The sequence below is a fragment of the Bufo bufo genome, chromosome 1 (genome assembly GCF_905171765.1).
Source record: "Bufo bufo chromosome 1, aBufBuf1.1, whole genome shotgun sequence".
NCBI classification, from domain to species: domain Eukaryota; kingdom Metazoa; phylum Chordata; class Amphibia; order Anura; family Bufonidae; genus Bufo; species Bufo bufo.
This window is the reverse complement of record NC_053389.1, coordinates 135,414,569-135,429,271: the sequence shown is the minus strand read 5'-3', so window position 1 is coordinate 135,429,271 and position 14,703 is coordinate 135,414,569. Positions and strand designations below refer to the sequence as shown.

General features: G+C 42.5%; 1 protein-coding gene across 1 annotated transcript; it reads right to left on the bottom strand.

The window, feature by feature from the left end:
- Nucleotides 1-1,461: 1,461 nt before the first annotated feature.
- Nucleotides 1,462-3,048, bottom strand: LOC120995046 (transcription factor HES-5-like). The gene is made up of 3 exons (XM_040424051.1): nucleotides 2,980-3,048; nucleotides 2,341-2,521; nucleotides 1,462-1,691 (listed from the first exon to the last, which is right to left on the bottom strand). The coding sequence occupies exons 1-3, from the start codon at nucleotides 3,046-3,048 to the stop codon at nucleotides 1,462-1,464; spliced, it is 480 nt and encodes a 159-aa protein (XP_040279985.1).
- Between the last annotated feature and the right edge of the window lie 11,655 nt (nucleotides 3,049-14,703).

Genomic DNA, 14,703 nt, shown 5'->3' with positions numbered 1-14,703 from the left:
ATGCCCTCATTTGTCCAATAGGTGCGGGTCCCACCTCTGGGAACCACACTTACATCGAGAACGGAACGGGGAAGGTGGTGGCCGGAGGACCCCAGGTTTTCCGGGGTCTAGCCACTGCCAAGCTCTCTTCCCATAGAAGTGAATGGGAGCGCACTGCACTTGCGCGGCAACCGCTCCCATTGATTTCTACGGGGCCAACGGAAATAGCTGAGCCAGGCAGCCACATAGAAATGAATGGAGGGCGGCTGCACATCCGCAGTGCACCCTCCACAACTTTCAGGGATCCGTTCTCGATGTAGGTGCCGGTGGGACCCGCGCCTATCAGACAATGGGGGCATATCCTAGCGATATGTCCCCATTGTCTGAGATGCGAAAACCCCTTTAAGCACACAGATACAGTTGTGTGAATAGGCCCGGACAAGTAGAAGCTGATCACTAGTAACCATTACATTAAAGAGCTCATTTTATGGAGGTTTTTTAACAGAAAGGAAAGCATTTTCTCACTGAGAAAGAAAGTGCTCGAGAATACACACAAGTGTGAATATACCCTTACTGCTTCGCATTTACCAGTGAGTATACAGTTCAAGAAGGTTCATCTTGACAACACAATTGGTCCGTTAATAATATAACCACTATAAAATATAACATATCGTAAGGGGGTTGTCCAGTATTAGAAAAACATGGCTGTTTTCTTTCCAAAAACAGCACTGACCATGCCCATGGGTTACGTATGGAATTGCAGCTCAGCTCCACTGGAGTCAGTGGGGGCAGAGGTGCAATACTGCACACAACCAGTAAACAGGTGTGGTGCTGTTTTTGGAAGAAAGTAGCTTTGTTTTTCTAATCAAGCTGGTGGGCACTGTACATTTTCTGTAGTTACACCACACTGCCAGTAAGGGCACAGCTGGGATGTCAAATCCAATCAGTTTATACCAAATAATTGGAAGTAGCTTTTGACGACCCGAGGTTTCAGACTATCACCATGTAATACAAATGTTAAAAGGGTTGTGTCACTTCAGCAAATAGCATTTATTATGTAAAGTTAATACATGGCACTTACTAATCCTTTGCTGGCTTGATAAATTTTTCCACCACATTATACACTGCTCGTTTCCATGGTTACGACCACCCTGCTATCCAGCAGTGGTGGTCGTGCTTGCACACGATAGGAAAAAGCACTAGCCTATGTGAGCTCCCACGGTCCCAGCCATCAGAAAGGCTGGAACTTTTTCCTATAGTGTGCAAGCACGACCACTACTGATGGATGGCAGGGTGGTCGTAACCATGGAAACGAGCAGTGTATAATGTGATTGGAAAAATGAATCCAGCCAGCAGAGGAGGCAATATAAACAATCACAATACATTAGCAAGTGCCTTGTATTTACTTTCTCGACATGATAAATGCTACTTGCTGAAGTGAGACAATCCCTTTAACATATACAATAATGTTATAGTATTGTCCTACCAAGGTCTCCATATCTCCCCGTTACCTTCTGAGGCATTATAGGGGTATCTCTGTAGTGGGGAGACTGGATGCTGGAGGCTGTATTCAGCATTTGTTTGACCTTGTTGCATACAGAGCTGTCTTAATATTTTCCCACGTGTGTTCTCATGGTTATGCAGAAATCCCACCGTCTCTTTGAGGCACATGTAATATCCTTGGTAATATAAATCCTGAGAATTCTGAGAATCTGTTAAAACTAATAAGAAAAACTATTTAATTAAAAAATAAATAATAATAACTAAAATATTATAAACATAACACATATAAAATAATAAAAAATATGAGTATTTTTCTACATATAAAATAATATTGTCATTCGAGGCTAATTAATTACGGTATATACCATATATTATATTTATCTAAAAATGATTAAAGGGCATATTTTTTTCTTTTTTTTTTATAATTTATGTTTTTTTTTTTACATAATTTCCAGTATAAAATAAGCAAGATAAAGTTTTTAATACCTATGTTATTAAAAAATAAGTTATCCTTCTGCCCCTGCTCTATAGTCGTAAAATATCAATGTTCTGTAAAATAATGCTAGTAATTTATAAAGGAGGCTGGCCTAGGATTGGTTGTGGTTAAATGCCAGGAGCAAAATCTGTCAGAACCAGAAAATTTGTCTGCTAGAGAAGGCATGTAGTGAAAGCTCAGAGGTCTGACCTAAAGCTCTTGAGCCCTAAACTTATCATACTGTTTTTTTTCGGATGTGCCAAAGGGGCCTTCAGACCCCAGGGCCTGGGTGCGGCTGCCGTATCTGCATCCCTGGTCTTGATAATTATAAAATACTGCCACTTTTTAGTTTACTTGCTTGACGTACTTGTGCATTATCTTACCGTTCATGCAGTGCTGTCTCTGTCTGTGAAGAAATTTTACAGCCATTTCTAAAATGTCGGCCTTCTCAAGTTTCGAGTGCTGGTGATGTGTCTGGATGTCTTTCTCCATTAAAATTCTGAGCTGCTCAATGTTGTGATTAATTCGATCTCTCCTCATCTTCTCAATAACCGGTTTCCTGATCTAATAATAATTATAAAAAATGTAAATTACATATATTTTACTTTTCTTGTGTAGCCTATATAATGATAAAGTTAAAAATTAATCTTACTTTCTTCTAGTTCATTTATCTATGGCAATAATAATCAATATATATATAAAATGAAATATGTAATTATTAAATGTATTTACACTGAAGATTTTATTAAAAAACTTAAATAAAATAAAAAAATATATATAAGATAAAATATGTAGGAGTTACAGTATATACTTTTTATTAAATGTATTTACATTGAAGATTTTATTAAATAACTAAACTAAAAAAAATATATAAAATATTGAACATTTTAATAAATAAATAAAGAATGCATATATACATAAAATACCGTAGTATATATCAATCAATAAAAAATTTCTAAACAGATTCTAATGGATCATAATATAATAAAGTTAAGATAATAAAATGTAGCATCTGTCAGTACCTTATTTTTTTGAAGTCCACCAATCTGTCTTGTCTTGGCTTCTTGCAGGATATTGATACTGGGAGCCATTATAGTGAAGTGTTACTGGTATAGCAGCCAGTATAAGCCCTGCACGGTATTTATACCCTGTCCAATGCTGTTACACAAGCCGTTTTGCATTGTGCAGTTTCCCACATGTGTCAACCAATGAAGAAAACAATGTAGATAATGAAAGTGTGCCTGAGAGGTTTGACCATAGCCCAGGGGGGAAGAACATCGCCCCATCTCTCCAGATGAACAGGTGGACTGGGCGGAGTTCAATCCTATCAAATGAGACTTCACCGTGGGAAAGCTTCACTCTCGGAGAAACCACAGCATTTTATGATTCTAGAGGCTGATTACATTCCTGCGGCACCTGTTTGTAGAATTTACTGTATACGCACAGGAAAACAATGTACATTTAACCCTTTCAGGGTTATACTGTAGTGATACAGAATTTTCCTTGATTGACACATGCCAACAGTGATGGTCAATGAGACCTCTCTCCTCATTTGAAATGCATAATGCTTAGTTGACCATGAAGATCATATATCTATGATGGAAAGCACTGAAGCCCCTTATGCTGTAGGTATGGATGCATTTACGTCCAAAGTTACAATTTCTTCTGACCTGATAAGCCCCCAGACAGGGCCATGATCAAAGGTCCTACATATCTGCCACCATTTTTATTCATTCATTTACCATAGCGTTATGGTAGGTCCATTTGATCCCTACCAGTGGCTCAAATTGCAATGGATTTTAGTATCAGAACTGTAATCTTTTCTCCATGGTATCCATTATAAAGAAAAATCCATGGGAGAGTTTGAGAAGTTGTAGAACATTTTGTCCCTTATTGGTAGAGTAGGTTTCTACATGCTCTATCCGTAGACCTAAAGGGCTCTGACGTGCCAGCATTCTTAAAATCTAAAGCTGGCCATAGGTTTAAGGCTACTTTCACACTGGCGTTTCTGGGTCCGCTTGTGAGATCCGTTTCAGGGCTCTCACAAGCGGCCCAAAACGGATCAGTTTAGCCCCAATGCATTCTGAATGGGAAAGGATCTGCTCAGAATGCATCAGTTTGCCTCCGTTCAGCCTCCATTCCGCTCTGGAGGTGGACACCAAAATGCTGCTTGCAACGTTTTGATGTCCGCCTGATGATGCGGAGCCAAACTGATCCGTCCTGACTTACAATGTAAGTCAATGGGGACGGATCCGTTTTCACTGACACAATATGGTGCAATTGAAAACGGATCCGCCTCCCATTGACTTTCAGTGTAAGTCAAAACAGATCCGTTTGCATTATCATGAACAAAAAGAATAAAAAAAAAATATATATATATATTATATTTTTTTTGTTCATGGTAATGCAAACGGATCCGTTTTGAACAGATTCAAGCGTTTGCATTATCGGTGCGGATCAGTTTGTGCAGATACCAGACGGATCCGCACCTAAACGCAGGTGTGAAAGTAGCCTATGATAAAAGTTGGACCAAGTGAATAGTTTTCAACTCACTCCCCTATAAACATGCACATTTAACTCAATTGGGTGCCCCAAATTGGTCCCAACCCCCCAAAAAAGTAATGCAGTTAAAATCCAACCTGTCATATCCTTCCACCATTCTTTACTTATTGTGCCCATTTTAAAGCGTAGAAATCCGAAGTGACATCTTAAAAATATTACGGTAGGTTTACACCACCATTTAACTCACCAGCAGAAAACAGCCTGCTGGAGTTCACCGGATCTGGCCTAGCCGGATACTGCTGTTCACCGCCAGACCCCATTGACTATAATGGGATCCAGCATACAGCAAAGATGCCGTTGTTCTTTGTCCAGCCGAAGACCTGCACTTATGCCGGAAAACAGCCGGATCCCATTATAGTCAATGGGGTCTAGGGGTGAACTACAGTATCCAGCTTGGCCGGATCCAGTGAATTCTGGCAGACATTTTTCTTGCTAGAACAGCCTGCCGGATCAGTTATACAAAGGTGTGAACCTACCCTTAGTGGGTTGGAGGAACAGGTTTGAAATTGTTTCCGAAACTTTTAATACATAAAGGTATAAAGATCACTTTTATCTAGCTTTTTATGCAGTTTAATGGTTGCTGTTGTTTTTTTTTAATGGGAAGTAAAAATCCCTGCCCCTTCCACCTTGCATAATCCCCATTTTATCTCACATATCTCCAGTTCTAAGGACTTCAAAATAGATTTGTGTACACCTATGTGACTAATATACCAGTTTACTTTACTCTTTTGTTTACTCGTCCCTTAATAGAATGATCCCTATTAACATAAGGACTAAATTGGTTTTCTGGAAAGCAAGTTCTTGAATATAATGGAGTTTCACTGGGCAGAAGAATCCTCCAAGGATAACAATAGTAGGAACCCGGGCAGTGTTCATGTTGACCCCTGCCTGGTATCGATAAGCCTGCCCTGCAATGTGCAGCTCAGAAGCTTTGTCTGTCTTGATGAAAGTTTTGGCTTGTTCTACTAGATCTGTGAGTTTTTTCAGTGAAAGCAGGTGAAACTCCATCACCATTTACAAATCCTTTAGTGCTGTAGATATCCTAAGTTTAAAGGCAAAAAAAAATAAATCTGATTTCACAAAGAAAGAAGCTCTTAAAGAGGTTCTCTTGGACTCTAAGGTAGGGCTTGGCGATTAATTGAATTAATTAAATTTGCCCTTTTAGTGTGTGATTATATATTTTTTAAATTTGCATATACATTTTTTTTTCTTCTGGAGCTCTGCATCAGCGCAGCCTGTGTACTTTCTTCAGCTTCTGACGCCCGTGCTATTAATCCTGGCTTGGGTGGCAAGGACTGAAGAGACCCCAATCAGGCTAGGCTGATAGCACTCTGGATCACCGCAGGTGCCCCGCACTGACTGTAGCTGGACTCCTACTGTAATTGCCCGATCGGAGGTCACTCCGATCCTGGCCATTTAACTCCCTAGCGTCTAGGTAGTTACCTAGAGGCTCCCTATAACCATCAGTCCCCTGTAAAGACAATTGCATGGTTCTGATGTGTTGCCATGGTAGACAGGGGCCCTCCAGCTCTGCTATGTCTGCCTTGTTCACAGGAGCCCAGAACTGCAAACAGTCCTCCATGTGTGCTCTGACTTGTAATTTCTAAATTAGCTACATCCTGATCACTTTTCCCTTCCAAGCCCCTGTAGTACTCCCTTTTGACCCTAGCACATCCCAGCCCCTCTTGGATCACACCGTACTGGCATTCTCCTGTTCTTGCTTGGCAATATCATGATGGTAACCCATGACTGTTTTGCAGCATCTCCACTGGTTTTGCGTCACTTACTCTGGCCTCCCACCCACTGATGTTTTTTTTAGATCATTCGCTGACCATTTTTACTAGGCCCTTTGGTGCCCAAACACACCCTTTTATTAACTTGCTGTCCCTTCTATTAGCGTTGTAGTGTCGTGCTCCAGCAACCCAACACATCTCCTCATCCTTTGCATCAATAGAATAGGAATGAAGCTGCAGTACACCAGCACCAGAAAGTACACAGTGGATGATGCTGCTTGCTGATAGCTGGGGGTGTTGGACACCCCTCCCAATTTGATATCCTGAGGATAGTTTATCAATATTTAGGTTTTCAGTAACACAATGCAGAGTTCTAAAGGCATCTTTACACCATTCATTGATTGGGCAATTTTCTTGAAGCAGCAGCTCTTGCTTTTCCCCATACAGAGTAGATGTCACTTCAGGCAACTTCAGGCAATTATAAGGAATGAACGGTTTGTTCCCAATAATTGCCTGCTGTGTTGGCCCATCGAAAGGGGCCTTAAGAAAAGATGTTGAAGCATTGTTTGCTTTTTATGTGGAATGTGAGAATTTTTTAAAAACATGTCACGAGAACTGACTTGACATGAATGATTGTAACCACCATGGTAGAAAGCACAGCACCTAAAAGGGCCTTCGCCATTAACATACTTACCAATGTTTCAGTTGGTAAAATCAGGGCATATAACCCGTGCCCCTGGGAATGCCCCAGCTCTGACCGGGAACACCCTTTTGTGGGTTTATGTAAAACCACCCATTTTTGGCTGGGACATTGCAAATTTGCTGAGACTGTCTCTGAAAATCAGGGACAGTCACTGCAAATTCGGGACAGTTGACAACTATGCATTAATTGAAGTGAAGAGCAGTTACTGACAGGGCTGTGGAGTCGGAGTCGAGGAGTCTGAGTCTGAGGCAATCTTGGGTACCTGGAGTCGGAGACGGCAAAAAAAGAACCGACTCCGACTCCTACTAGATTTAAATTGGAATAAATAAAAAAAAGCAAGTTTAAATGTCCCAATTCACAAAAAGTTATAATTAATTACCGTATTTTTCGCCCTATAAACCTATAAGGTTTTTGAGGAGGAAAATAAGAAAAAAAATATTTTTAACCAAAAGGTGTACTTTTGGTGGGTTTTGAACTAATCGTGGTCTGTGGATGACACTATTATGGGGGCATCTGTGGATGGCACTGTTATGAGGGCATCTGTGGATGGCACTGTTATGGGGGCATCTGTGGATGGCACTGTTATGGGGGCATCTGTGGATGGCACTGTTATGGGGGCATCTGTGGATGGCACTGTTATGGGGGATCATTGTGGGGGCATCTATGGATTGTACTGTTATGGGGGCATCTGTGGATGACACATATATAGCATCTTATCTTATGTGTCATCCACAGATCCCCCCCATAACAGTGTCACTGTGTAGTGAATGGGGGCCGGCATCTGTTTCTGTAATGGCAGCGGGGCCCGGTGCCTGCTTCATTCATAAAGTGGGCGGAGCAGACGCGTGACGTAGTGAGCTACGCTACAAGCGCCCATCCGGCCTCCTGACTGCCAAGAAGTTAGTTGTAAGTAGTACAGTGCTAGATTTAAGATGATTGGAATAAAAGGTTGGTGGACGTTGAGAAAGCACATCTTAAATGAAACCTGGAGGGACACGCATTTTAGGATCATACACAACGCCATTTATGCCTTTAATCTTCCCCCAACAAATGAGAAACCGGACAGACTAACACACTGTCCAAAGTGTAAGATGCAGAGGACTGACTTGTTTCATGGGTTGTGGACTTGCCCTAAGTCCACTAAACTGTGGAATCAGGTCGCAACACTCGTTAAAGATGTCTGGAAGTTAGAAATACCACTTTCACCCCTAACTTATTTATTCCACTTTAGGGAGACGGATGGTGATGGGGGACGGGTGGAGCAAAAATTGCCGGTTTTATTTCACGCGATATGTATGGTAACCAAGAAGTGCTTATTAGCACAATGGCTGCAGCCCTTGTGCCCTACAAGAGATACTCTACTTCAGAACCTGAAAGACCTGTTGGCCCTGGAGAGACGGGAGGTTGAAAGGCATAAAGAGCAGAAAATTGGGAAGTTCATTAAAAAATGGCGTGGCTTTCTTATACATATTCTTTCTGATGGGGAAATAGAACATATAATGAGGCCTTTTACGTTGACGAAATGGTATCTAACGGAACAACTCAAAGGTTCCTTGGGCAGATTACAACAGGGTCCTTAAAGAGTTGATCTTCTCTCTAGTAGGAACCATATTACATATTCGAGGTATTATATAAAACATACTTTTATGTCTTACCGGTCAAGGTTATTAAAACTGGAACTTGTGATGATGGTGTATCCCATGGAGACAGCTATGTTTATGTTATATATTACTGAAAGGCTATGTTATGGCTTTTCTGAAAAACAATATTGTATTAAAAATGTTCGCTAGACGCGATGTCTGATCTTTACCTGCTATGACTATGTACTTGCTTGTCTTGTGAACGAATAAAAAATGTTAAAAAAAAAAAGATGATTGGAATACTTTAACAATACCCACAAGTTAGATATGATTACCGTATACTACAGTGAGCGGGGCCCGGTGTAGTAGAATACAGTGACTGCACCAGGCCCCGCTGCCATTACAGAAACAGATGCCGGCCCCTGCCCCTCCTCCCTCTCAGCCTATTCACCGGACGGTCGCAGCATTCGCCCCCCATAAGACGCACTGCTATTTTTCCCCCACTTTTGCGAAAAATACAGTACTTCTCTACTGTAACAATAAAGGCCAATGCATGCAGTGCGTCACGTTACCACAAAATGAACACCTTAAAGGGTTTCTATCACTTCATATCACATATTTAGGTGTCAGACACTAGCGATCCGCTAGTGTCTGATCTAACAAACCATCCTAATATGATAGGTTTTGGGGCAGTCGTTTTGCTAAAATAACAACTTATATCTATATGCTAATGAGCCTCTAGGTGCTATGGGGGCGTCATTAGCACCTAGAGGCTCCGTCTACCTTCCTAAACTGCCGCCGCCCAGCGCGTCCCTCCAGCCCGCCCATCTCCTGCTGAATGCGATCCTCTCCGTGCGTGTCTCTGTTCTGCGCATGCGCAGTGAATGTCTGACCGCTTCCCTGCTCAGACATCTCCACTGCGCCTGCGCCGATGACATCATAGTGCTCCGAGGAACAAACTGTATACTAATTGCCTCTTTATAGTGCACAGCAAATGATTGATAGCATCGCTGTATAGCCATGTTTTATCATAAGAATTGCTGATAATTGAAAACAGTTGTATATCAGAAGCATAGGTATGAGGATGTGCGATTTAGAGATTCTCTCCACATATCCATACAATTTATGCTATAAACTTCTTTTCCCCCCTCCCCTGAATCAGCACTCCTCCCCATGTGGCTCAGGTGCTTTTTAATTAGCAGAAGTCTGCAAAGGGTTTATATATTCCTACCACATCTCAGTTGGAGTTCCTGAGAGGCTGTGAACAAGTGAGCCATTTGCACCAGTTCACATGCGGCGCTGGACGGCGGCCGTCTCTGCTTCTGTGCCGTGCTGGTGGAGTGATGGGACCCGGGGCCCATGTGGCCTCACTGTATAGTGGGGCCGCTGTGCGGCTGCTGGATCCCATTGCCTGCTGGAGCGGTGTGGAGGCGTGTCGGTCGCCGCACGGCTCTGCGCCATGGTTAGAGTAGGTTCCCACTTAAACAAGAGGCATCCTTGTCGCGGTAAGTGGGCCTATGCGCTTTGATCAAACTGTATACTAATTGCCTCTTTATAGTGCACAGCAAATGATTGATAGCATCGCTGTATAGCCATGTTTTATCATAAGAAATGCTGATAATTGAAAACAGTTGTATATCAGAAGCATAGGTATGAGGATGTGCGATTTAGAGATTCTCTCCACATATCTATACTTTCCATTGTGTTGTCTTCCGCTGTTACAGAGAACGCAACGCCCATGGTTAACCTAGCCTCTCACTGATAACTGATTAAGTAAATATGTTTTTTACAGGACTAGACACTTGTATAAGTGAAGGGAATGGATAGTCAATAGTTCAAGACTGAAGCTGTAAACCATTTGAAAAACTGCTGTCATTCAGCTAAGGCTATAAAAACTTGTAAACTCAGATTGTTAGCTTAAACTTTAAACATGACTATGGGATTCTACTAGGGAAATCATGTTTTACAATAAATGCCCCTTCCTGGATCCCCCCACTGCCCTATCTTCAGCAGAAGATCAGCACACAAAGGAGAAGGCAGCAGCTTCCTAGCCAGTAGTTCTGTGGTAATGACCTGTATGTTGCCTTTCTTTCCTTCAAGGAATGTATAAAATACATTTGCATATTAAATACAGAGGAGTCGGAGTCGGAAGTACCAAAAACTGAGGAGTCGGAGTTGGAGCATTTATCTACCGACTCCACAGCCCTGGTTACTGATCACTGGGGATGATGCATAGCTTCCAACAGTCCTAAAATTTTTGGGAGTGTCCTGTGAACTGGGCTGTGAAAGGGGCTGACATATGCAAATTTGCACAAATAGATGCATTTCTTTGTGGTTTTGGGAGTGATTTCAAGGAAAGCAGGGGTGGACTGGCCATAGATCCTACAGGAAAATTTCCCGGTGGGCCAATGCCCATAGGGTCCTCTTGATGGTTATGATCTGGGTACGTAACAATCTGATGCTCTCAGGATTAATTAATGCTAGGAGTACCAGGTACATATTCATCCGGCCAACGGCCGCAGGTACATTCCTGAGTTAAATTGTAATTCCGTTCTCAGTACACACTGTGGTATTTGGCTCAGCTGAGGCAGTATAGTGCTGCACTATAGTATGTGCTTGTGTTGCCATGCCTAATGTCAGTTTGTATTCACCTACAGCATGGGGCCACTTTTTTTTTTTTTCCAGAGCCACTTTGTTCCAATTCCCTGAAGGAAAGTATAGGTGAAAAATGTTTTTTCATGGACCAACCCCTTTAACAGTGGGGACTTAGTAGAGACCATTTTATTGAACTAAAACCATACAAATCAACCATTGCAACCATGATAGATAATGTTTTCCCATGTTGTTAATATCTGCAGAGTCTGCAGAATTATATAAATATCATGACGTGATACTTCTCTTGTGGGAGATATTGTGATGGCTCGATCATCAAAAAATTGTATCAGCATTGTGTGTTCTGTGGGGCCACACGAAAAGCAATGCTTTCTCTAAATTGAGTTGAACCCTTGATAGTGTGAGGATACTTTACCCGCCTACCTCTTCAAGGATATATCCATCTTTTGGCACCATTTTACAATTTATATATAGTATTAATCTACGTAAAAAGTTAAATCACTGTTTATATACATTACGTTTCTTGTACCGATCCTGAGTTACGGTACCTCCTGTATTATACTTCAGAGCTGCACTCACTATTCTTCTGGTGGAGTCACTGTGTGCATCCATTACATTACTAAGGCTAGTTGCACACCAGAGAATCGTCCGAAAGAGAACCGCTGCACGCAGCAGTTTTCTTCTGGCCTATATACGGCATATTTGTGGGAATGTGGGCAAATCTCTGCCGCGTTCTAGTGAATGGGGCCGGACAGACCCTAACAAACCTCCGGCAATGCTGGAGTGGGCAGAGATCCACCAGGCTGTTCCCTGCCGGATCGCTAAGGCTAGTGTGCAACTAGCCTCATACTGTACTGATCCTGTGTTACAACCTGTATTATACTTCACAGCTGAACTCACTGTTCTGTTGGTGGAGTCACTGCATACATACATCACTTATCTTGTACTGATCCTAAGTTTAATGGGTTGTCCGATATGATTAAAACACCAGCAGCAGTAGTATGTTAGAAAATATAAGGCAGCTTAATTAACCTTTTTTAAAATGACCTCTGTTCCAGTGCTCCAGCTCCTGGCAGTCCTTGCTGGACCAGAAGAGACCCGTTCTTTGTCACTAAACCATTGCAGTCATTCACTAGGCTTAGCATTTACATACGTAAGAACAGCATGTCACTGTTAGTGATGAGCCATTCTTGCATACATGACAACTGGGGCCATTGACTGGCTGCAGCGGTCTGGTGACAAAGAACGGGTTCTGGTCCGAGAGGGAACGTCAGGAGCTGCTGCGCTGAAACAGAGGGCATTTTAAAAGGTGACTTAAGCTACCAGTGCGTATTGGCCATAGACCCTGCAGGAAAATTTCCTGGTGGGCCGATGCACAGGGGGCCGCCCAAGCCCTCCTCACTGCTGCCAGCCTGGTACATAAAGATCTGATGCTTGCAGCATTAATTAATGTAGGAACATCAGGCACTTACCACAGGTGCTCTCCTGAATTCAACTGTATTGCCGTCCTCAGGACTGCTCTGTGGTATATGGTTCTGCTGGGGTGGTATTTGTTCTGTACTGCGGTATTGCTGACCCCTAATTCTGTTGTCCCTGCCTACTTGTGTTGGCTCTGCCTTCTGTCAGTTTGGACCTACCTACAACATGGAGCCACTTTTAGGTTTTTTTCCAGGGCCACTTTAAGTTCCCAGTCTGCCCCTGGAAAGTAGAGAAACCATTTAAAGCCTGTAAGCTCCACAGCATTTCCACAAGAATCTGCAGTGGCACATTTGCACCACATTGTACAGATTTTGGTGTTTTTTATTGCAAATTTCCCTGCAGAAACCAGCTGATCATGTAAAATAAAATAAAAACTCTAAACTCAGTGCTCCTGTGGCAATGCTTCTCTGGTACGATACCACCTGATGAACTGCAGTTTCAATTATTTGACATGTAAATGCTGTGGGAGTATTGTGCTTTTTTTCATCTTATCCTTGCCTTACACCGCTAGTGGCAGTTTCTATCACTTGTGGAATTCATGTTCATGGGTTACAAAGGACTCCAGAAAGTCCAACAGAATGTAGAATGTGAGATGTCAGTGGGGAACGCTGGTGGATTACAGGGTTAGAAGAGCTTTTTCTCCCATTATCTCTTAAACCTGCATGCTGGGATCATCCAATACTTTTGCAGCTATCGAGGAAACTGTGGATTAACTATGGTGAAATACATCATGTCCTCTAACTTCTGCTATTTGGGGACCATAAGGTGGTTCACTAACAGTCCTCATACACTTTAGCATATTGTTGGTAAAATCTGCAGAGAACTACGGGTTTAGCCAGCAGTCTAATTTGTATGGGGAACTACCAAATCTCCCCTGAAGATGAGTCGGGCAGACCAGAGAGAAGCCACCCCTAGAGGTGTCTGGTAGCAGCTTTCTCCTCTCTCCCCATTGGCAACTCATACATGTTTGGCTGAACTGAGCGCATATGTGTATGAGGGAGTTGGGAGAGATAACTGGCGGCCCAATAAGCGTCTGGTCAATAGCTTTTGAAGGTGTATGGACTCTTTAATACATTGTTGGCTAATCCCAACTAAGTTGTGTTCTTTGGGTGATGCCAACAAAAAGGAAATAGCCTGAAAAGATTATTATTCTGATAGAACCTTGATACCTGAGAATGTCAGATGGCCATATACATACTGTAGATAGCTGTCCGCTAAATGCGCTTGAGCAGCTGACAGGTATCTCACCGGAACGCCCTCTGCCATGGCCGAGTGTGCATGTGTTCTCAATAGGGAGAGTGGACTAAGAATAAAAGGATCTGGCATGTTGAAATCCATGCAATCCACAATTTTGGTCAACCATCTAATGTCTACAGGGACCTCTCAATTTTCCCCTGATAGCATATGTCAGGGGAGAGAAGTTCTCTCCCCTGACATATGCTATCAGGGGAAAATTGAGAGGTCCCTGTAGACATTAGATGGTTGACCAAAATTGTCTTGTTCTACCCACATACATCTAATGTCCATATCCAGATTAAGTTAGAGGAAGACAATGTAGACACCACCGAAACAAGACCCTATGGTTCATGCCTAAAAAAAACAAAGCAAGAAACACATTTGGAAAGATTTTTTGGAAAATCAAAGCAGGTGTCCCAAATTTAAGGGAGAGAGACAAAAAAAACTGAAAGATCTGATATTAGATTGGGTTGTTGAGGCTCTTGTGCAATTTTCTACATGGACCCTGCATGGTAGCACACAGAGTCCCTACCTTACAGACTTTGGGGCACATTTAAGACCGGTGTTTTAGAAGCCGGTCTTAATAAGGCCCTGCTATGCGGTGGATCCGCTCAAGTTATGTAGACGCACTGGCCTCTACAAAACGTTGGCAGATCCACCGCCACTTCTAAATGTAAGACGGCTTTCCTTGCTGTCTTACATTTAGACCATTTTCTACACCTAAAGCAGGCGTAGAAAATGGTCAATGAGACTGACCTGCCGGCCCGTTCCCTTCCCCACACAACACGCCGCGTCCACTTTTTTGAACCTAGAGTGAGCGGGGAAAAGTCGCTGATTTGA

Coding starts and splice junctions, on each gene's coding strand:
- LOC120995046 (XM_040424051.1), bottom strand. CDS start 3,048: ATGGCTCCCAGTATCAATATCCTGCAAGAAGCCAAGACAAGACAGATT. Junction 2,522..2,979: donor GTGGACTTCAAAAAAATAAG/GTACTGACAGAT, acceptor AATTATTATTAG/ATCAGGAAACCGGTTATTGA. Junction 1,692..2,340: donor GAGACAGCACTGCATGAACG/GTAAGATAATGC, acceptor TAGTTTTAACAG/ATTCTCAGAATTCTCAGGAT.